The following is a 24,178-nucleotide window of genomic DNA, read 5'->3' as shown; positions in this document are numbered from 1 at the left end:
AATTAATTTAGAAAAAGAAAACAGCGCCATCTAAAGGCCGATTGATGGCAAGTTTGGCACAGATGCTAAACCAACCATGACGAACAACCTTGTCAAGTTTCGGGGCAATCGGAATAATTGTTGCCAAGATAACGCAACTTCCTGTTTAGACAGGCATTAGACATTTTTTCAACTATCAAAATTCTCTGGATAACTTGTCGTCATGAGGGTCAACAGATACTACCTGCAAAGATTCAAGAAGATTGAAATCACGGCCTAGGACGAGTTTGAAAGAATGTAAAACACATTAAAAATGTCCGCCTTCCGGTTGGGCGGAGCTAATGAAGGTAAATGGGAAATATGTCCGCAATGATTAGAGCAATATGGGTATTAAATCTGGTGAAGATCGGAGCAACTATGTCCAAGTTAAGGCATTCCAGGCATTAGGGGGCGCTATGGAGCCCACTTAGAGGAAAGGGCTTAAGGTTAAACCCCAAACCCTTGCATTACAACCACAACATCATGAAACTGTAACTTATTTCACTTACTTTTTCGTGAGGTTGCGAGGCCGCGTATAGGTCCGACAGTTAGAGAAAGTAGGTCATCCAACACTGAAGTCAGGACAGGACTTGAATCGGTCACCTGAGAGCAGAGGCACTGTTTTCCCCCTACTGGCGTGGGGGTGTAACGGTTGGATTTGTACACTGAACGGAGTCACTTGTAAGAAGTGAAATGAAAGAAGTGAATTTTCTTAATTGTGAAAATCATTCTATTGATAGATTCTTGTTTGAAGTATTTTCACCTAATACAGTTAAAAAACTAAATCAAGCACAAAAGTATTGTTTTTAGCAAAATTGATATCAGCCTAAAAATAAATATATTCTCTTGCTATGCTGTTTATCTTACTTAGATTTTATAAGACCAATGATTTTTGAGTGAATCTAAATCAAGTGACTGCAAACCTTTTATATGCTATTTCAAAAACTTAAATGGAGCTGGTTTAAATAAACATTTAAACCGCACTCAGAACAACCAAAAACAAACAAACAGGAATGTTGTGTGGAGCTACGTTTCTGGTTTGGTTCGAACTAACCTTTAGGGAACCAGAACGTTCCCTAAATGTTCTGTGTTAGTGGGGGAGGGCACACTTTCCCCAGAAAGTACAGATGCAAACAAAGGAGTCAGACAAGTTAACCTCTTGGGCCTGCTTACGACCCTGCACTCTAGTGGTCACACTAGCTACAAACACATGAGAATGATTTATGGCTAACTCATTGTTTTCCGACTCAGGAATGGGGTTGGACACTACTTCAGGAACAGGATACACTTCCCCCCCTGCAATATCATTCCCCATGATGAAGTCAACACCATCAATAGGAAAGCCTACTGTGAAGAACTCTGTCACTAGGCCAGACTGTACATAAATCCGATACAGCAGTGCCGGCACAAAACCCATTTCAATGCCCCTTACAACTGCACTCGCACTTGAGCTGAGACCTAGCTGCAGAACGTCAGACAGGATGTGACTGCGAACAAGCCGTGTCTCGCAGTATTTTCACTGGATGCTGATCCTCAGATTTTCCTGAAAGAGACACAAAACCATGAAAGATGAACGGTTTAAAACAGTCATCAGGCACTTCAGGATCTAGGGACTCTAAGGACTGCACTCTGGGAGAAGTTTTGATTAATCCCACACCCTTAGGCTGTTTTTGAAACGACCCCTTCTGCTTCCGCTTCTAAGCGTCACAATTAGCAACCAAGTGACCGGACTTACGGCAGGAGAAGCACAGTTTCTCAGACCTTAGACACAAGAGAGCGCTGTTGTAACACACCGGAGGATCCAATTCTTGGGAAACTTCATGTGGAGAAGTATCACGTTTGTTAAAAACGGCCTTATGCGTGAGCGTAAACTCATCAGCAAGAGTGGCAGCTTGCTGCAGGGTGGAAACTTTCTGTTTGTTTAAATACACAGTAGTACGCTCAGGTACGCAGTTTTTAAACTCCTCCAACAACATCAGCTCACACAAAGAGGACAGATCGGCAGCCTTACACGCTGCACACCACCTGTCAAAAAGGATCCCTTTCTCTCGCGCAAGGTCAACATACGACTGGCTCAGTGTTTTCCTAAGACCGCGGAAACACTGTCTGTAGGCCTCAGGCACTAACTATGCTTGCAAAATAGCACTTTTAACTTCATCATAAGTAAGCCCATTCTCCACAGACAAAGATGAGCAGGCCTCTTGAGCCTTACCCACTAACTTACACTGCAACAATCTTGTTGCAGTGTAAGTCACACATCTTTAGGTCACTGTAAAGCAGCAGCAATACACTCAAATGCACCGAAGTAAACATCTACCTCTGACTCACGGAAAACAGGCACCAGCGAAATGTGCTTACTCACATCAAAACTGACAGCAGAACTGGGAGAATGTGCTGCTCACGGGTGCAGACAAAGAGCAAACTCCCTGGTTAATGAGACCATCAAACAGAAACTCCTTTAGCTCAGCTTTTCGGAGCGAAACGGACACCTATTCCGCGCAAACTTACCTAAAGTCGGGTCAGACACAAACGTACTTAACTCAAAAGCAGCCATCATACTCATAACACAAGCACAATCACGCTGAACACTCTAAGTTTAATGTTCGATATTAAGCCCAAACAATAGGCCTCCAGCCTCGCCTCACGAAAACAAAACTTCCCCAGAACCTACCTAACCAACACTAATCCCTCTTTATCTTCTGGAGCCGTGCCGGGCTCGAGGCGACGTACAGGCAGCCGAAACCCTGAAACGCCAGCCCCCTTTGGAGAATGCCGTCTCTGCCTAGGATTGACTCCGAAAACAAAAAAGGCAAAACAATAAATTAGTGTCCGAAGGAAAGGCCGATTAGGGCCAGCTGGACACTGCCCTATTGTTAGAATTACATTACAATACACTTATATTATCAAAGGATAGACAGAACCACTGAAGTTATATCAAAGTTCATTTTTACTTGCGAACACAAGAAATCAGTTAAGGAGCTGACACACCAGCCCGATAATCGGGCGTCGGGCCGTCTGGCGAGGTCCGTGACTCGAGTCTGTTAAGTGTGTCCCGTGCCGTCGGCCGTCCGAGGAGCCGTCGGCATTCATTTCGGCCGACCCGACATGTTCAGTCGGGGACAGGGCAGTCGGGACTCGCCCGGAAATGGGGAGCGGATGAGCCTCTCAAAATCTGACGAAAATCTTTTAAACTGACCTTTGTCAATCTGAAATGAAGACAGATTCAGAAACTGCATGGCCTATTTCAAGCTTAAAATGTTTTCAGAAACACGTTTCGGTGAACTATTTTAGTACAATATGAGGTTGTATTCTGAACAAGCCGCCATGACAGTCTGGCTGTGAATTTCCGGAGAAAAAAAACCCACGTGACGCGTTCGTCCTATCAGCTGCCGGTTTTCATTTTTTTGGGGGACAATATAGAGTAGTGCCCATTGGTAGCGTCGCGTTCTTGACAAGCGAACCAGTGCACGAGAAAACCGGAAGTGACGATAGTAAACATACCAGATAAAGAGTGGTCGCGGACGATGGCACTACACTCATTCACTATCATCGCATCGTTTTGAATTATTATTGTCGTATTGGATTTTGAATCATCATGACTTGGACCGAAGCACTCGAGGAGGAGCTGATCTGCATGATCGAGGAGAGGCCGCCGCTGTACAACATATCTGAAAAGAACTATTCCAATCGAGTAGTGAAGACAGACTGCTGGCGTCAGATCACGGAAAAATTAAATTTATCCGGTAAGATTTTCTCTCCTATCTAATTGTGTGTACATCCCACCTTCGTACAATGTGTAGCTAGGACAAAGGACAGAATGCATGAAAGACAGGAAAGAGACGGCAGGGTCGAAACAGTGCCTTTCTTTTATTAATCGAAAATAGCATGTGATGTGTGTGGACATTTCCCTGGCTCGTTTTTTTGCCGTCGAATTCACTAGCAGAAATTGTGTATACGTGATCTTGATAAATGCACTTTACCTGAGTGTTTTGTGTTATTGTGTAGGTTGTTATGCTATCACTAAATATAACTCTACTCTGTAAACTTTTCAGAGAAAGAGACGAAGAAGAAGTGGGAGTCCCTGCGAACACAGTTTATCCGCTATCAAAAGCTCTCTCCTTCAGGAAGTTGTAGGACAGACAAGACTCCCAGACAGAAGTGGATACTGAGGAGGTTACAGTTTCTGGAGCCACATACGAAAAGGAAAGAAAGTGTATCTAACCTCACTCACACGGTAAGAACTGTGTCCTCCTGCCTGCTGTGTGTGTGTGTGTGTGTCTCTATGTGCGTGATATTATAATTTAATTTCCTTGTTCCTCACAAAAAACAAATATGAACCATAAATTATGTATATATCATTGGTAAAATATGAATACTGTATAAGTGTTAAATCCATTCTTGTGATTTTTTTAGGAACCACAAGCCCCTACTGCCACCAGTTCCAGCAGCACTGTTAATTCTTGGGACAGCAACCAGAATGAGATGGCTTTGGAACCCATAGCTGAATCTACTCTTTTGGACCCAGGCTTTGAGTCAACCAGCACCAGCATGTCAGCTGGAAGCCTGGGAAGGCCTCCTGCAAAGCGCAGCAGGAAAACTCAAAACGATTTGCTGGCAGACACATCGATGGGCCTGATGCGCACAATAGAGGCAGCGCTTCACAGACTGTCTGCAGAGGGCAGACTGGACAGCATCGCAGCCTACAAAAGCATAGAGGACAAGTTCAATCTGGTGCCATCACATCTCCTGCCTCAATTGAACAACAGAGTGCAAAGCCTCATTGCTGATTTTTTCAAGGAACACAACCTGGACACACACACAAATGACAATATCAGTTTGTCTGTGTCAGCCACCGTGCGTCAACTCCCTTAAAAAAAAGACAACAGTGTGAAGAAGTGTCACACTCCTGTTTATATACATTGTACTTATATTATGTACTTATGGCAATAAAAGCTCTTTGGAAAAGAAAATGTCCCTGTATTTTTCCACTGTCCTTATGATGCTAATAACATTAATATAAATGATGTGGAACGTGTGTGTGTTTAAACACAATCCACTGTAACATCACATTTTCACCAACAATGTCTTGCTACTGTCAATTTAATGTGAGTCGCCCTCACCCCATTTAAACATAGTCTACCCATTACATTTTTTTACGACTGACAATTTTTTCAAAAACTTGTAGCAACTTTCCAAAACTCCTAACACAGTTAGCACAACATCTGTCTGTGTAGGTTGTACAAATGACACAATTTGTGTTGTTTTGACACTAAATGGATCTTTAATACCAAATTTACAAATGCTTTTCACTCTGTATGTCTGAACAGATAACATGTTCTAAACCTAACTTATAGGCTAAAGTCAAAGTGAACAGCTGTTCATATTGCAAATCGAAACACAAATATATCCCCTGGATTTTGTTCCATTGCTACTGAGAAACAGCTGATTGAAGTTATGCAAATAGATCGATCATAGCTGATTGACATCTAGGAAACACTCAGCTATGCCAAGGAACTTCACACTATTATTGTCTTCTATAATAGGCCATGAACTGCTCATATTACATCTGAATGAAGGCCAGTCAGTGTTCCATTCAATGAAGTGAACACTGCTGGTCTGGACATGGTCGTCTAGTCTGCTCACATTGCATCTGAATGAAGGAGGCCAGTCAGTGTTCCATTCAATGAAGTGAACACTGATGGTCTGAACATGGTCGTCTAGTCTGCTCACATTGCATCTGAATGAAGGAGGCCAGTAAGTGTTCAATTCAATGAAGTGAACACTGATGGCCATGGTCGTCTGGTCCTCCATTCACATGTAACTGTTCATACAGAAACCACATTAACATTACGGGGAACTTGGCGAACACATTCCATGATTCCACTCTTATAATGTTACCACACTGCACATAGCTGTACATATCTGGCAATATGGTTCATTCAGTATATCCATATTTATTCTTTTTATATATTTTTCCTATTATATATTCTGTTGTATAGCTTGTATAACAGTGTAACTGTAACAGTGCTGTCCCCTCAAAATAACTCACTTTTGTTGCCAGCGGTTTAGAGCTTTTAAGCCCTTCTAATACCTTACATTGTAGCAAAGTGTCATTTCTTCAGTGTTGTCCCATTAAAAGATATGAAATATTTACTAAAATGTGAGGGGTGTACTCACTTTTGTGAGATACTGTATCTGTACATGTTCATACATTTTTCATATTACATAGCCATATTTATTCTGCTCTTTTAACACTGATATATATATATATATATATATATATATATATATATATATATTTTTTTTTTTTTTTTTCACTTCTGGTTGGATGCAAACTGCATGTCACTGTCTGTACGTTTTCATGACTGACAATACAGTGTAGACTTTGTGGTGATAATGATACAGGAGGCCGTTATGATTTATATGATTTTTATTGATTAATCACAGTTGAAACGCAACAACTTATCCTCCTTTTCACACGGACAGTCTGTCCTATATCTTGCCCCATTGAAAAGGCACTGCACCAGTATCAGACACGAAATACCGGCATCGTTGATCCCTGACCTCTTTGGCCCTCGCTGCTGCATTGTTGTTTTGGGGCAGGGGGGCTTGTTGTAGGGCAGGGTCTTGCCTCCAACTCCCTTCAATAATGTCTGTTTCTGGTCCTTCCTGGTCCACAATGTCTGCCATGTATACATCGCTGCTCTTACTCCGTAGAAAGTTATGCAGAGCACAACAAGCCAGGACAATGTACTCCACTGTGACAGTGTCTTGGATGTTGATGGTGGTTAGCAAGACACGGAAGCGGTTGGCCATGATCCCAAATGCATTTTCCACAACCCTCCGAGCACATCCTGTAGTTGAAGATACGCTGATCTACAGTGAGTCTGCGGTTTGCATATGGCTTCAACAGGTAGTCCTTCAACGGAAATGCCTCATCTGCAACAATGCAGTATGGAGACAGCTGGTCAGAACCTGGAAGTGGTGCAGGGGCAGGGATGTTGGTGGTTCTGTTTACCAGGGCATCTGCTAACGTGCATCCACGAAACACTCCACCATCAGAAACCCTTCCATTACATCCGACATCCACATACAGAAACCTGTACGAACTGTCAACCAGTGCCATCAAGACAATTGAAAAGTTGTGTTTGTAGTTGTAGTACATTGATCGAGTCCCTGGTGGGGGGCGAATGTTTATGTGTTTCCCATCCAGAGCACCCAGGCAGTTTGGGAAGTCCCACTGAGACATGAATCCACTGGATACCTGCTGCCACTCATGTGCTGTGTCTGGGCACTGAAAACAAGAAAAATAACAAAAGTGAATACCAAATGCTGATCTGTTTATCTGGTTAAAAAAAAAGTTGCGTCAGAAAAACCAACAACATGCATGTTTGCAACCAAAGTAGGATACCAACAGCATGCAGATCGTATTGTACAGCGCAATGACATATGTGTATATATCACACATACCTTCAGATATTTCTCTTTTAAGACCTGGTAGATGGCGTCACAGGTTTCAGGTCTCAGGTTTTCAACGAATTTCCGAACGAATTGTGGAGACACCCATTCGAAACTGATATGAAAGACTCTTGAAGCTTTCGCCTGCAATTAAAAACGAAAAACATAATTTCGGTTAATTATACAGAGTAGCTCCTGTACAGGTTCTGAAACAGAGAATAAATAAAACAATAAAACAAACAAAGAGCTTACCTGTTGACAGGAAGCGCAGTGTGACCATCAGACGTTCACCGACAGAAATACAGTCACGGTAATTGGTGTTGCGCCGCTGGATAATCGGTCTGACAAGTTCCTCCAACATGTGGAACTGGGCAGGAAAGAGCCGAGCGAAATTTCTGAAATCATCTGGCTCGTCCACTCCAGTTCCCGACACAAATTCGGGAAAGCTCCTAGAGCCTGTCGCTGTGAGATCCATGACTTTACCCACTTGGTGCGGTTTCTCCTTATTTTTTGCCTGCGACGTCTTTCGTCTTCCACAAGAAGAAGCCCGAGAGCTGACAACACCAGTATCTTCTTCTTAGTACTAGCTATCATATTTTCTTCCGTTCAGCGAGTAATTACAACACAATCCTTCTTGACTACTATCAACACTCTCTGATGAAAACAATGAATGACAACAATGCGCTCTGTGATTTTAAGTAGGTCCGGGGAGATGTTCCGTCATTTCCGGTTGTTTTCTTCTTCATTTTCTGGGAAACAATCATGGATGTTTTAAGAGAACTAATACAGAGAAGCGCCGCCTGCTGGTATGGAGACGTATTACGTTTCACGCACACGCCGAGCGTACGCTCAAATCGGCGTCGCCTCAGTGTGTTCTGAGGCATTTTTTGGACCTCGGGACCCGACTGATCAGTCCGACTGACTTTTCGGCCGACGGTCGGCCCGTCTGGTTGGTGTGTCAGGACCTTTACAGTACTCACAGCATAAGTACAGAAGTGACTAACGAAACACTCTCTTACAACAGCTTTTGTAATACAACGTGGAATGTGTCATAGTCATAACAAAGTCGATGTTGCCAGTTTATCTCATTCGGGGAGGACATGTTCTTTTCTCAGCAACACACCGTGCTTAGACAAGATAGCCAATGGTTCCATGTTATCCTGTGAGAGCAAGCAGTGTTTTGGTTTCTTAACAATATCCACACAACAGTTTAATTTAACAGAGAGAGAAAAGAGTAATCAGTATAATAACAAGAGGAAAAGTATGTAAATCATAATTTTCCTAACATATCCCTCCTTTTTAAAAACTTTTGCATCCTCAATAATACAATATTAAATGAGTATATGAATATGTGTATAACATTGTGTAAAAATTCTGCAATTTCTCAGTACATTACTCAATGTACATCATTAAGCATTCACATCAATACTAAACATTTTTAATTAGATATTGATCTCAATCATGGTTTCAAACCATCTCAGCACTAAACCTTACACAATATCCACACAACATCCACAGGTCATCAAGAGAGATGCAGCAACTGCAACAGACTAGAAAAGTACAAATTAAGGTGCCTCACCTTCCAAACCAGGCTTTTTAGGAAGTCTTTGAATGGGCCATCAGAGAAGTTGGACCTAGCTGTTCAGCTATGCCCGTCACCGCATCAAAACGCTGTTACAATACAAGTAATTAATCATTTTTGTTTACTGTTTCCCACCAGAAAAGGAATGACTCAAACCTGCGCCAATCTGATTGTGTGCTTTGAACTGTCTGGTACGCCTCTGGGTACACCTGCCATTATCAATGTACACTCTGTCATCAAAAGTGTCACCAGGAGTGCCCCTTCTTGCTCGGTATGGAACATGGGTCGGGAGCTGCTTGTTGAACATGAAAGCTAAGTTCTCGAACTGTCTCCGCACAGCCACCACACATCAGCTCTACTGGTGCTTTGATTAACAAACCATGAGGCTGAGTAGTTACCAATGTCGGTAGTGATGTCAACACCAAGACGAGCTCAGTCGGTGCACACTTTTGTCCCCGTCCTGCTCTCGAAAATAGGTGTAATTACCTGGAAGAGCTTGAAGCAACAGGTGGTAAGACAGTGTTTACTGGAGGAAATAGTAAACTTAATGACTTGCATTTTTCCACTTTAGGTGTAACGCTTAGAAGGCATAGCTAAACAGACTAATGGACACATTGCAAACCCGTGGCATAATTTTGGTTGTTCAATTTTGAATGGGATGGGGCCTAACTATGGCCTCCCAGTGGAGCATACTATGCAATGTACCGCCTACCAAGAGCCTGGGTCTACCGAGGTTTCTTCCTAAAAGGGAGTTTTTCCTTGCCACTGTCACACTAAATACTTGCTCTTGGGGGAATTACTAGAATTGGCTTTGTAAACTATAGAGTGTGGTCTATACCTACTCTATCTGTAAAGTGTCTCGAGATAACTCCTGTTATGATTTGATACTATAAATAAAATTGAATTGAAATTGAATTGAATTGTTAACATTAGCTTGTTGTGCAGTCTACATCATTCATTCTAACCAGTAATAACTTGATTTCCGTTCAATTGTTTGTGAATCTCTAAGACATGAATAGATTAATGATACCCTGTAAACAATCTCTGTTGTTCAGGGTTAAATTAACCAATACAAAAAAAAAACAAAAAAAAAACTTTTTATTTGATAAAAATATATCTTTGATTGCAAGCTGTTTGCTTTTACCTTATCACACACAGTGTCTTTCCTTTATGTTAAAGGTAAAGGGTGCATTTTAAAGGCTTCATCCAAATCCAATCCATGTCAGGCTATTTCCACTGATAGTTACACAATTGTTCTAGGTTATTTTTAAAGAAATTCTGAGAACAGCACTCTCAATCTGCTGTTTATCAACTTTTCATCAATCCAATTTGAATTTTTACATGAGATCACTTCCCAATAAATTATCTGGGCAGCACTGAATCATAAAAGCATGTTCATAAGTATGTTGTTGGTGCTCAAACGTAGAACAGTGAAATGTACTTTAAACATTTCCTGCCACACCAACCAAATTAACATAGTTGCCACTAATCTTGCTGGAAGCTGTCACAGGAAATTCAATGCAAATTTTACAGAATTTATCAAATGTAATTTATCCATACCAAGTTGCTTGATATTCGAGGCATGTGTGCCTTTATATAGGTGTGTTCACATGGGCGTAACCCTATTTTAAAGTAAGAATAAGTACTTCTAATATATTAGTTTTTTTTATTATCCTGTCACCTTCTCCTCCTTCCAAGCAGGTACTGGCCTCTATGAAAACAGCAATTCAAGCAGGAGGTTGTTGTTCAAGGAGTCACCAAAATGACTCCCCGTGCACAATGTTTCAGGACCCGAAGCCTGGAAGGAGGGGAAGGATTTTTGGGATCTGGCATCGAAAGACCAAATTATTAGAACAATTACATTATCAAAGAATAGACAAAACCCTGAAGTTATATCAAAGTTCATTTTTACTTGCAAACACAAAGAATCACTTACAGTACTCACAGCATAAGTACAGAAGTGACTAACGAAACACTTTCTTACAACAGCTTTTGTAATACAACGTGGAATGTGATACAAAGTCATAACAAAGTCGATGTCGCCAGTTTATCTCATTCAGGGAGGACATGTTCTTTTCTCAGCAACACACCGTGCTTAGACAAGATAGCCAATGGTTCCATGTTATCTTGTGAGAGCAAGCAGTGTTTTGGTTTCTTAACAATATCCACACAACAGTTTAATTTAACAGAGAGACAAAGAGTAATCAGTATAATATTATTGTATGCAAACAGTTTAATAATAATAAGAGGACAAGTACGTAAATCATTATTTTCCTAACACCTATCTAGACTGAGGAAGCAGTTTCACCATCACACACAAGCAAAACCACGGAGGCAGCACACAGGGCTATATGAAAATATCAAACAGAAAAACTTACCATAACAGACAATGAAAACGTGCAATTACAATGTATCGTAACTTGAAAACAGAACCTACCGAACCTGACCCAAAAAAGACCCCGGACGAGCCCCCCAAAACACTTACGTCCCTACTTTGTCTAGGGTTGGAGGACGCAAACAATTTAAATAGTAAACCCGGGAGAAGAAAAAAGGAAAGACGGAAATGCTTTCAACGATAACTAAAAGGATTTATTACACAAACTAAACACAACACAACCTTCAAAAGGAAGGCGAAAATTACCACACAAAGACAAATCGAAACACCACCGGCCCACTGGCTCTGGTACGCTACTGGCTCCTCTCTCTGTCTCTCGCTGGCTTCCACGGAAGCCCCCCGCCCTCTGTCACTGGCACCCACAGCTACTTACGCCTCCCCTGATAGGCGCTGATCGGCTGCAGCTGCGGGATGCCACATGCGCACCTGGAGAGAGCGGCACACAAAAGAAAACACACAACACAAAACATGACAGGTGACAGGGTGTTAACTTTTTCTGTTACAGCTTGCAGTGCACAAAATTGCAAACTCTGCTATATATTCACTTGATATCGCCACTGCTAAAGTTAAACTCTCCTCTGCTTTGACCACTCATGCCACAGTCACCATCACTCTCGGCAGTGATCAGCAGTGTTGGGAAGGATACTTTCAAAATGTATTCCATTACAGAATACAGAATACATGCCCAAAAATGTAATTTTTAACGTTTTCCGTTATGTTACTCAATCTGAGTAACGTATTCTGAATACTTGTATTACTTCCACATTGAATTGCATTTTATAAGTGTAGGAATGCGCCCATCACATACAGCTTACTAAACAGGCCTATTCTGGAGTGTTCTTCTGTTCCAACCGGCTGAATGTGTACCTGAATAAGCAGATAGATTTTTGTATTTGTAGTCCCGAACTGCATGCTACAAAAATCTAACTGCAGTCTAAGCTACCATGAGCTAATTTTAGCTAATATTAGCTAGCATGTCAAACGGGGCTAGTCAGTCTTTCAACGGCTCTGGGGCTAGTAAATCATAGGAGAATGTAAAGTCGCACGTCAACTATAACATAGCAACGTGACCAGTGAAACTACAGCAGACGACTACCCTTGGCTAATCTAAAAAAAAAACTTTAAGATGCTTCTTCAGGTTGGAGGTGGAGTAATTTGGACGCTGAAAGGAGGTTCGTTGCTGGCAAGCAGAGGTTGCACTGCACAGTTATATTTCGTTCTCCCTGTTCTTTCTTTAATGTGAAATGCTGTTTGAATTTCCAAAATAGAAACGCATTCCTGCCCTGCCTCTGTTGTACCGGTTCCGGCTCCATCTCTACCTCTATCAGTGATCATGCAAATAGCTAATTTTTTTGTTTTCATATTGGGGCTTCTGGGAAATGCATGGAGTTGCCTTAATTTATTCAGAGAGTGAATAAACTTGTGAAACAGAGAAGTATCATCATGTAATCCATTGATTTCAACAATGTAACTGTATTCTAAATACCAACTATTTAAATTGTAACTGTAACGGAATACAGTTACTCATAATTTGTATTCTGAATACGTAACACCGGTACATTTATTCCATTACTCCCCAACACTGGTTATCAGTTTCTCTTCAATGACCACTGACCAGGCTACACCCTCTTCCAAAACAGACCATAATGGCGGCTAGTTTTGAATACAATCTCTTTTTTTTATGAAAATAGTTCACCTTTCAACAATAGTTTCTGAAAACATTTTATGCGAGAAATACGGTCAGTTTAAAAGATTTTCAGGAGCTTTTGAGAGGCGCTATTCCAAAGTTGCTACCAGAATGCATTGCACAGCTGCTCCCATAGAAATGAATAGGAAGCGTGGAAATGACGCTGGACACACTCCCCAGATGTGCCACTAGAAGTGGCTAGAAGGGATACAGCTACGGAGTTCAGACAACAAAAAGTGAGCGTCATGCAGCAACGGCAGTTAAGAATAGGCACCAAAACGACTAGTTATCGTTGCTTGTGTTACTATCTGGCATTTGGGTGTCGCCTTTTCAGCCTTTTTTTCTCACTCTCCGCTGTGAGCTTAAACTCACCATGCTCCGCTGGGTGACGACTCTTCAACTATCGCTTTGTTTGTAGTAGCGTGCGCGCGCCTGAGTATCCACGTGCAGCTCCTGGCCAATAAGGTGGGTGGGACAAGGGAGCCCTTCCCTACACTTGAACAGCCAATTAGGCACAGGAATGCGGTTGTTGCTCTTGTTGGCCGAGTGGCCAATCAGCTGAAGTTGATACTGTAGTGTCTGAATACACAGAGACATCAGTAGGTGGCTTTTCTCTGTCTTCTGCTTTGTACTCTCTCTCTCTCTCTCTCTCTCTCTCTCTCTCTGCATTACCGGTGGATCTAGGATGATATTTGTGTGTGTGTGTGTGTGTGTGTGTGTGTGTGTGTGTGTGTGTGTGTGTGCACGCGATGATTTCTATTAAAACTATTTGAACTAATCTTTTTTCGGCTGCAGTGATCAGATAATTGTACCTGAGTGACAACTTAAATGTATAGTACATGGCAAATTTATATATGTTCATCCAGAAGTCATAGGGTCTATCTGAACATGACTTAATGTGCTATCTATCTATCTATCTATCTGTCAAAATGTTTATTCTATTTTGTTGATAGAGTCAAAGATTTAACAGAGGGAATTTGGGATATTTCCGCCATGTTTGGGGAATAAAATGTTATATAAATACAGGTGAATAGAGTAATACAAGTTATCTATTAGATATCACCATGAAACTTCCCCAGTTGATCACTTACATAGGACAATGTTGTGTTTAAATATGCAAATTAGGCATATAATGCTAAATTTTGGTGAATTTAAAAAACAAACTCAAAGCCCAAACTCAAACAATTGACCAGTATATGAACAAAATAATTTTCTTGCTGAAGTGTCTCGCCTTAAAGCAGAATTCCTCAATGGACTTATAGAGCCTGTGTTTGTTGACAGTGTCTTTACCTTTAAATATAATCGCTGACTGTGAGAACAAACATAACATAACTCAACTGTGAATTTCTCATTGTCTGAGCTTTATTCCTTGTTCAGGTTGAGATGCATGCTGGCAGTAGCAAAGTGATGTACATTTCTTCAGTCATTCATGTCTTTTTTTTCTAATTAGGAGGAGACAGAAGGATTCAGTACCGGAAGTGGTACAGACCACTAGTGTGGTTTTGGATCCTGGGTGGTCTGGCCTACTTTGCTGCAGTGCTGAACATGATTGGTGACTGGCTGAGGGTGCTATCCAAAAAAACAAAAGAAGAGGTATGCTCTCATAAGGAATGATTAAGATGTTGATACTCATGTTATATTCTTGGCCATGGTAGGACCAGCTTTGGGATCTACTGATTTATCAGTTACCAAATAAGGCTACAACCAAAAATAATGTTTATTAAACATAATGTATGAATTATTTTGTTCATGAATTGATTGATCTTTTAGCCTGTTAATGTCAGAATCAGTGTAGTCTGGCGTACCGGGTGTATAGTGCTGGGATTAAGCCTGACATCTAGCGTGTGACAGATGGTCAGGTCAGTCACAGTTCTGAGCAAATCTTTGGTTGGTGGAATATTCTGGGAATGCACTTGAGATTAAAATCCTATCTACGCCTTAACATTCGATCTGATTTGTATTTGGGTATGTTGGAGGCGTAAAAACACCTGTTAGTGCAGTTGTAATTTCAGAACGCATTGCAATCTAGATGCGACATCAAGTCAGCATGTTGAAAGGTTACATGTAACTAACTCCACCTCTTCCTGCTGTCTCAAGCTGCCATTTAAATGATACAGGCAAAGGAAGAGTTACTAGAGTCAACACAGCAGCATCACTTCAGGAGACTCTGTGGGGCAGCTACCATTCGCAAGAAGAGTCACATAACTGACAGGTGTAGCCATTCTTACAGTATAAGTAATGGTGGCCTAGTTTACAAGGTTGCTCAAAAGTAGCCTACAGATGCCTTTAGCTGTCACTGTCTGTCAAAGGACCCCCACCTTGCATGTTGCAGTGGTCTCTCGAGATTACAGCACATTACTTCTCTAGACCTAAAACCCTGTTTGTTGACAAGTCTGCCAGTCTTGCCTACCGAATTTGCATATTGAGATCATGATAATGACAATGCTTACTGATGCCAGGTCTAGATTACATTTGTGTGTGTGTGTGTGTGTGTGTGTGTGTGTGTTGTTGTTTAGAATAACACTGGTAACACTTTACGGTAAGGGTAGCCTACATGAGTTATCATGAATTCATGCATGAATTAATTGATGTATGTATTATTATGCATTATTGATTTATGTATTACTGCATTCCTTAATATCCTATCAATCATCAGGAATTGACGTGTTCATAGTCTGTCATTCGTGACCATACGTGAACAACACAACTAAAGCATTAGGTAGGTGGGCACACCATTATGAATTATGATTTATTAAGCATGATCATGATTATTTATTTTGCTGCAAAAAAATGTGGTCATCACTGCGCAAATTCTGATTTAAACACAACTTGTGCATAATGATGTACCCACCTTACCTAATGCTTTAGTTGATGTGTTGTTCATACATGAAGTCATGAATGAGAGGCTATGAACTCATGTAAATTCCTGATGATTCATAAGATATAAACAAATGAAGTAATGCACAAATCATGAATTAATTCATGCATGAATTCATAATTCATGTACCCTTACTGTAAAAGTGTTATCATAACTTTAGTTCAAGCCTGTGGCAGCAGTTCCAAATAATTTGTTTAGTGCCATGCAATGAAAAATACCTTTTCAAGTTCAGTGGGTGCATTTTCCAAAAGAATGCTTTAATTCTGAAAAATAAAGTTGGTCCCACACGAAACTCACTCAATGTTTTTTAATATTATTTCTTATAGTTGTGTTCAAAATAATAGCAGTCCAACATCACTAACCTCATAAATAAAATTTTTTGGTAGAAGTGATATTTCTACATGGCAAATAATTTACTAGTAAGTGTTGTAGAGTCATAGAAAACCAACAGACCTGTCATGACATGCATGCTACTCATTCTGTGTAATTGAATCTGTAATTGAAAGGGGCATGTTCAAAATAATAGCAGTGTTGTGTTCAATTAGTGAGGTGATTGATTCTGTGAAGAATTAGGTGTCAATTGTGGCCTATATTTAAGGAAGGAAGGAAGCAAATGTTGTGCATGCTGGTTATAGTGCATTTCACACTGAAATACTCAGCAAAATGGGTCGTTCCAGACATTGCTCTGAGGAACAGCGGACTTTGATTAAAAAGTTGATTGGAGAGGGGAAAACATATAAAGAAATGCAGAAAGTTATAGGCTGCTCAGCCAAAATGATTTCAAATGCCTTGAAATGGCATCCAAAGCCTGAACGACGTGGGAAAAAACGGTCAACTACCATTCGAATGGATCGAAGAATAGCCAAAATGGCAAAGGCTCAACCAATGATCAGCTCCAGGAAAATCAAAGAAGACTTAAAGTTACCTGTGAGTACTGTTAGGATCAGAAAGGTCTTTCAACAAGACAATGACCCAAAACACACCAGTAGCGAGCAAAGATTGATGTTATGGAGTGGCTAGTCCAATCCCCAGACCTCAATCCCATAGAAAACTTGTGGGGTGACATCAAAAATGCTGTTTCTGAGGCAAAACCCAGTAATGCAGAGGAATTGTGGAATGTAGTTCAATCGTCCTGGGCTGGAATACCTGTTCACAGGTGCCAGAAGTTGGTCGACTCCATGCAACACAGATGTGAAGCAGTTTTCAGAAATAATGGTTATGCAACTAAATATTAGTGCAGTGATTCAAAGTAAAGCAAACCCTTGAGACATTTTTCAGTTCATACAGTACATGTTTGAGTTTGTGAAGAAAAATGCAAATACTGCTATTTTTTTGAACTGCCTAATATTCCTTTTTCTTCACTTTCTGTAAAGGTATAACACAAACTTGATACATTTTGGTCATGTTTTGATTTGGAATTGAATGTGCAGTGTTCCCAATGCATTGATATTATGGAATTAAAAGATATTCTAAGGATTTTGAGCATTATTCACTTTTTTAAACACACTGCTATTATTCTGAACACAACTGTAGATATGTAGGCTACATACCAAGACAATTCATGAATATTAACTGAGATACCCCATTATGTTGTGAGCAGTATGCTGTTGGCAAAATTGTGTCTAATCTGTCTTTGTCTATGTCTGACCTGGGCTGGCACATGTTCACATTAAAAAAAAGCATGTGCGTTCATGAGCACTACGGTCACGCGCAAAGTGTCTGAAATCTGGTCAACCTATATCAGTAGGACATGCAATAAGTGAAACTGAAGCTGAATTTTAAGAATGGCCTGTACTTGACTACAAAGCATACTGCTTTAAATGATCTGTTGGGCTTACAGACTGTACATTTTAAATACTAATACATCATTACAGTTTCAACACTACATTTTCCCAGTTTTGAACCAAAGCCTCCATATATAATACAACATAAAGGGATTTGTAGTATGCTATTTGATATTGTAGGGTGACTAATTAGCTTGTCATTTAATGGAAACTCTTTTTTTATCCTGTCTTCTTAAAACAAAGCAATATATATATATATACTGCCTGTAAACAGTCTCAGATTAATTTACTAGAATGATTTAGGCAACATTATCCGGCAAGAAAAAAAGCAAAGATTAGAAGAAAAAAAAAATTATAATTTTGTGTTGCAGAAATCCTATCATGCCAATCATCTCAAGATTCATTGGAGGGCCCCTTAGGATGGGGACCACTAATATAATGTGTAATATAATTTTTTTCCGCTATGGATGAAATTTAGATTCAAGGTTGATAAAGGACATTATCATTGTGGTGCAGCATTGTTCTTATTTTATTATTATTTTCACTGTAAACTGATGTACTGATTTTTATTAACTGTCTTTGGCCAAGGTTGGTGGGATCAAGGCTCATGCAGCAGAATGGAAAGCAAACGTGCGAGCAGAGTTCCAGGAGACGCGTCGGCGTATGAGTGTCGAGGTCCACGACAAGTTGCAGCGAGCCGCCACCATCCGGAGCATGGAGAGACGGCAGCTGGGCTTGGACCAGCGTGCCGTGTCCCTGGACATGCTTTCTCCAGAGCGCCGTGCAATATTCAACAGCCTAGACACAAACAGCTATAAGACTTCCTCCCAGGAGAGCATCGACTCCAAGCTGAACAACCTTCGGCTGCGAGGGGCCGAGCATTGTGACCGGAGCTCTAACCACCAGACCACATCTGAGGACAACATTTTCAACCGCCTGAGCTCAGTCACCAAGCTGGCCAAGCGTAACAGAAATCGGGACCTGAAGAAGAACATCCCAGACGAGGCTCGTCGGCCTCACAGCGAGGCCTACGGCTGCAGCATGCCCACTTTTGACTGCAGCCCACCCACTTCAGATGAAGGAAAAAGGAAGGATGAAAGAGAGGATGAGAATGAAGACAAGGAGTGCAACACTAGTTTGTCTGATTTCCCACTGTTTGTGGATGCTTGTAAGCCACAGAATGGGTTTATTCCAGAGCAAACCAAAGAGAGAAGTAAGAAAACACATGAAACAAAAGAGCTGCATATTCAAATGGCCCCATAGACAGTGTGTACTCATGCAAAAGGAGGTTTTAGATACCACCATTAGTGCCTTAGGTATCTCTTATTCCTGTGTGTGCTTAAGCAGGGACAACACGTCTCTTTGTGCTATATACTGTAATGTCTTCATATTCAATGTGCCCAGTAAATTGACCCACATTGTGTTAGGACCCTGGTAGGGAGAAGAGGAGGGATGGGGGAAAGCAAATTTGTTCCCTCAGTATTTGTTCACTCAATATTCCGTGTTACCAATTCTAAACCATATATATAGTGTTCACTGAATATCTTCTACTTAATGTTAGCGTACATGTCAACAGCAACAATGAACACAACCGCATGTAGCTCATAAATGCTTGCCACAGTTTTGTGTCCATTCTGCTTCCTCCTCAACTTGCACCCAAATCTCTACTACACAAGGAAGACAATGTGTACAAAATGTACATTTTACGTCCGCATAGCCTTTTCTTAGACTGTACATGCTGTATGAACACATCCACCTATGCAAACACCCAATGTGGTATCAAAAGAACTGTTTGCTTGTCCATTGTCCATCTTCACATCCATTTTGGAGTATATCTGGCCCCTAAAAGACTTTCATGTAACAGGCTGGTGGATGATCTGGGTTTCCCTCAGTCTCTTGCATTTTAAAACAAATTGCTGATTTGTCACAAAGCTTTGTCACTGTGTTGTTGTTGGTTGAAACGCAGACCCATTTGTGGATAGCACTTTTGAAAACTTGTGTGCACTGTCCTGCACATTTTTCTAAGTTATCATACCGTATTGCTTTGTTTTCAGTGTGTATTTTGTGTTTTACTGTAAAACCAACATGTAGCTACTGGTTATCCTCTCTGGACCTGCACCTACGTTTTTTTTCAACATGGACCCATGGACTTTTCCTATGTTTTTGTGTCAAACTGATGGGAACAACAATCTTTGACATTGGTCCAGTATTAAGCGAGATCGCTGCAGTCGGCAGCAGCGAAACAAGCTACAATGTAAATGGTCTCGCTTTGCCAGAGCTTCCTCCACAGCACTGCCGCGGAAGGTCTGGCTAGTCCACACAGCATTCCGGGATGGGAGAAAAATGTGCTGTGGTTTATTGGCATTTTGTTAAACCAATCACAATTGTCATGGACGGCGCTAAGCACCGGACAGAGCCATGCTGCTGCTGCAAAAGAGCCTTGGGAAGGAACTTATTTTGGTGGAACGTGTACGTTCAAAAGTTGTTTTAGTCGTGCAACAGAAAACTCAAATTGGACATATAGTCTAGCTAGCTGTCTAGATTTACCTTGCAGAGATATGAGGAGCAGTTAACCATAGTCTTCATAATTCCACCAGAGTTCAAAATTCCAACACAAAGAAAGCAGAAGGTAACAGACATCCGGCTGAAAAAAATGACATCCCGTGGAATTTCCGGTGGCAACGGAGCTATCCCGTAAGTGTAACGTTGTGGATATAGACTACAGTATAAGTTAATAGGGCAATTGTGCAGCTTGTATTTGTTTTGCCATTGACAGGCTCAGATTAATATTCTATGTGTCTGACAACATTATGGCAAGGATATCTAAGGAGGTCGACCTTTCTGTTAAAGAGTAAGATCCTTTTTTTAAACTTCATAACATCCACGAAATTGCGTTATAAAGCCACCATGTAAATAAACAATAATTTTAGCATCATAAAATACACTTCATTCAAAGTCGACAGAAACAAAATAAAACTATGAAAAGCCGTTTTAGGTCGTCCTTCTACTTTTCCAACCATCGCAACTCTAGTTTTGGTTGAAATAAACACATAACACAGTTTACCGATTTCCAAAAATATGCTGGCTCTATACACGCTAAAAGTACTGTTTATTTAAATGGAGTCTGGTTTGGCGCTAGCTACCTCAGAGCTGTTTCGGGTTCAACAGAAAGGTCTTAAAGAGGTTTTAAAAAGGCCTAGCTCTATAGGGATCCTTTCCATAATGTTGTCAGACACTTAGAATACTAATCTGAGCCTGTCAGCGGGAAAAACAACACTTTAAGTGGACCAAATTAACGATGCACATTTGCTCAATAGGGTTACATTGCAGCCTGGTCTGGGATACAGCGTTCATGCTTAAAACTGGATCAATTTCAAAGATTGTTGTTCCTATAAGTCACTTACACACAAAAACATAGAAAAATAGGGTCCATGTTGAAAAAACCTGAAATTACCCTTTAAAGAGGTAAGACTGATGCAAGTGTGGCAGAATACCTACCCTCTAATGTCTAACTAAAGACACTCTGTGTTTATTGTTTCTTGCCTTGTCTGACTTTGTTGTAGTGATGTTGGCAGCAATTGAGTCCAGGACCTTTTCTGCATGTCATCCCATCTCTCTCCCCTACCTATCCTGTCTTTCTCCAAGCTATAACTATCCAATAAAGCAGAAATGCAGAAAAAATATCTTTATAAAATGAAGATATAACGCTGCTGGATGTGAAAACAAATTCCTACTCTGTAATATGAAGTGTCATATTCAATGGATGTCAATGAGATGACTGGAAGTATTTTAAATGAGGTCTGTGCACATTGATCTCCAACTCTGGCTCAAATCAGAACATACTAAGTAATACACAAAAAACATAACAACCAAAAACAAATCACCCAAAAAAAAGCTGTTGCGGAAGAGTAGAACAGTAACATGACAAAAGCATGACTTAAATTTAACACATTCATTATGTGTTTGTTGTCATGTTGGTTTTCATGTTTCCTATTGAAACTTTATTCCTAAAAATGTGGATTTAAATGTGAATGAAAATGATTCAGAACATGTGCATGGTCCCCAACCTAAGCTGTTGTCTCAGTACAATGTCCAAAAATGCTACCTAGGTTATGACCTCTTTAAACACTATCTCAGGGCTTGTTGTCCTAATGTTTGTTGTTGACATTGTCTAACAAGTGCTGCATTCACACTTTGAGAGGGAACAATGACTGCACCTGTGCTCCATGAAAATGAATGACAACAGAACAGAAGATAAGCCATAATGCAAAAGGAGGGACTGTTCCAGACTGTACATGCAACCCCAATGTCATGGATGGGTTTGAGATTATAAAGCACACTGCTGTTACTATGAGAGTATTATGTACTTTTGGGCATACTTGATCCAAGCATATCCACAGACCCTTGTAACTCACCAAGGGTGTGTCCCATGTACTAAGGCTCAGTCCTTACTGCAGCGACCTGGCCCTTTGCTGCATGTCACCAACCCCTCGCTGCTGTCCTGTCAAATAAAGGCAAAATGCCCCAAAAATTATCTATAAAAACAAAAAGTGTGGATCACCAGTAGCGTCATGAAGGGAAATTAGAGCCTAGATCGAGCTGAGTTGGGACAAGCAAGCATCAATCACCACAGCTAACACATCGAAATGTTGCTATTGGGTTTATCCCTCGCACGCGTTGCGCAGTCTTGAACATTTCTTTCGCGCTCTTGTGCCCTGCATGGGTCTCTCCTACGTCTGCAGTTACTGTATATTACAGCTGCGAGACCAGAGATCTGCTCCCAACATCAGCATTTTTCTTCAGCCAATGTTAGTGAAGCAGGTGGCCTAGATCTTAGAGGGCTATGCCTATACGTAACTATCATTCTATTTCTCTATTCCCTCTAAGAGTTGTTGCTATTGGGTTAAGAGCTGATGTAGTCAATGCCACCGGTGACATCAAAATCTCCAAGCAGATAGCATAGACTAGCTGCTTGAAGTTTGACTGTACAGGTTTCTAACCTCTCCAAGCGCTCCCGTTCAGCGACCAGGGCAACAGCCGTTGGCTTGTCACAGCGGGGTGGGAGATCGCACAGTCCAGCCGCTCCCTTTGCCATATGGCAGCTGTCATGATGATGACGTCCCCCCAGGTCGGGAACCATGGTGCGCTCGTGTGTTCTAGTGCCACTAGAATGGCCATCAGGCTCTCTTCCTGAATGTGAGCCAGGAGACGAGGAGTCAGGGAGACAGGGGGAAAAGCGAGACCAGTCTCGCGCCTTCATCTAGAACCACAGTGCACACTGTGCATTCTCTCGTGAGGCGAACAGATCCACTTTTGCCTTCCCAACCTGTTCTGTCCAGGTTTTTTAATGTAACAAAATAATATTGTTTGCTTAAAAACCTGCTATCTCCACGTTGTGAGGCCCTGCCGCATGGATTCTGAAGGTGCTCCATAATTAAGATTAAAATTATCATTAATTAATGCAAAGCACATTCCTCACAGGCACGCTGGTGCAGGAGGATGGAGACATGGCATACCAGATCTAATAGATATATCACATGCCGTGCGGATAAGACAGAGTGAATCATGGAGACACATCACACAATGAAAGCGGATGAAAAAAGGCATGGAGATGCCCAAGACGCCGTTGCCGATGTCAGCCACTGTCAGCCACTGTCAGCCACTGTCATACCTCTGAGGAGGGCCGTGGGTGCTGATAACGCTCTCGTGGAGTGTGCCCGGATGCCCCTCCCTTTACACTAAAAGCGTGGGTGATAACCTCACACAGCCGGTGAGTCAGCTGCTGTTTCGAAAGAGCCGTGTGAATATTATATAGTGAACGAACAACTGCTCCGCCTGATGTCTGCTGTGCGTAAAACATACTGAGATAACGCACGCACTGGGCAGACTCTGTGAGATGCTTCTCTGTTATGAGGCGGAAGGAAGAAACCCTCAAGGTAAGATAGTTCAAAAATAGTTTGTTTTGACTCTCGGCATAAATGAAGGATTTGGCTGTAAAGTAGCCGCACTCCCGTCCTCTCTAATAGAAAAGCAGGATGGTGAGACTGACAGTGAGCATGGCAACAGCCGTTGGCTTATCACTGCAGGGTGGGAGATCGCACAGTCCAGCAGCTCCCTGTGCCATATGGCAGCTGTCATGATGATGACGTCCCCCGAATCGGGAACCATGGTGCGCACGTGTGTTCTAGTGCCACTAGAATGACCATCAGGGTCTCATCCTGAATGCGAGCCAGGAGACGAGGAGTCAAGGGGAAAAGCGAGACCAGTCTTGCGCCTTCATAGAGAAATACAGTGCGCACTGTGCATTCTCTTGTGAGGCGAACAGATCCACTTTCGCCCTCCCAACCTGTTCCACAGCATCTGAATAAGAGTGGGA

The 24,178-nt window shown here is 41.5% G+C and overlaps 1 protein-coding gene and 1 long non-coding RNA gene across 2 annotated transcripts in view; both read left to right on the top strand.

Moving 5' to 3' along the window:
• Positions 1-19,938, top strand: part of kcnk10a (potassium channel, subfamily K, member 10a) — a 103,523-nt gene extending 83,585 nt beyond the window's left edge. The window contains exons 6-7 of the mRNA XM_031300187.2: positions 14,591-14,733; positions 18,391-19,938. Coding sequence (XP_031156047.1) covers positions 14,591-14,733; positions 18,391-19,065 — 818 coding nt within the window. The 3' untranslated portion in view covers positions 19,066-19,938. The remainder of the gene's footprint in view (positions 1-14,590; positions 14,734-18,390) is intronic.
• Positions 19,939-20,991: 1,053 nt separating this feature from the next.
• Positions 20,992-22,151, top strand: LOC116050167. The gene is made up of 2 exons (XR_004105043.1): positions 20,992-21,567; positions 21,601-22,151. It is a non-coding gene; the product is annotated as an uncharacterized LOC116050167 (long non-coding RNA).
• Positions 22,152-24,178: the final 2,027 nt, after the last annotated feature.

The sequence above is a fragment of the Sander lucioperca genome, chromosome 19, assembly GCF_008315115.2.
Source record: "Sander lucioperca isolate FBNREF2018 chromosome 19, SLUC_FBN_1.2, whole genome shotgun sequence".
NCBI lineage: Eukaryota > Metazoa > Chordata > Actinopteri > Perciformes > Percidae > Sander > Sander lucioperca.
This window is presented reverse-complemented; position numbering and strand designations above follow the sequence as displayed.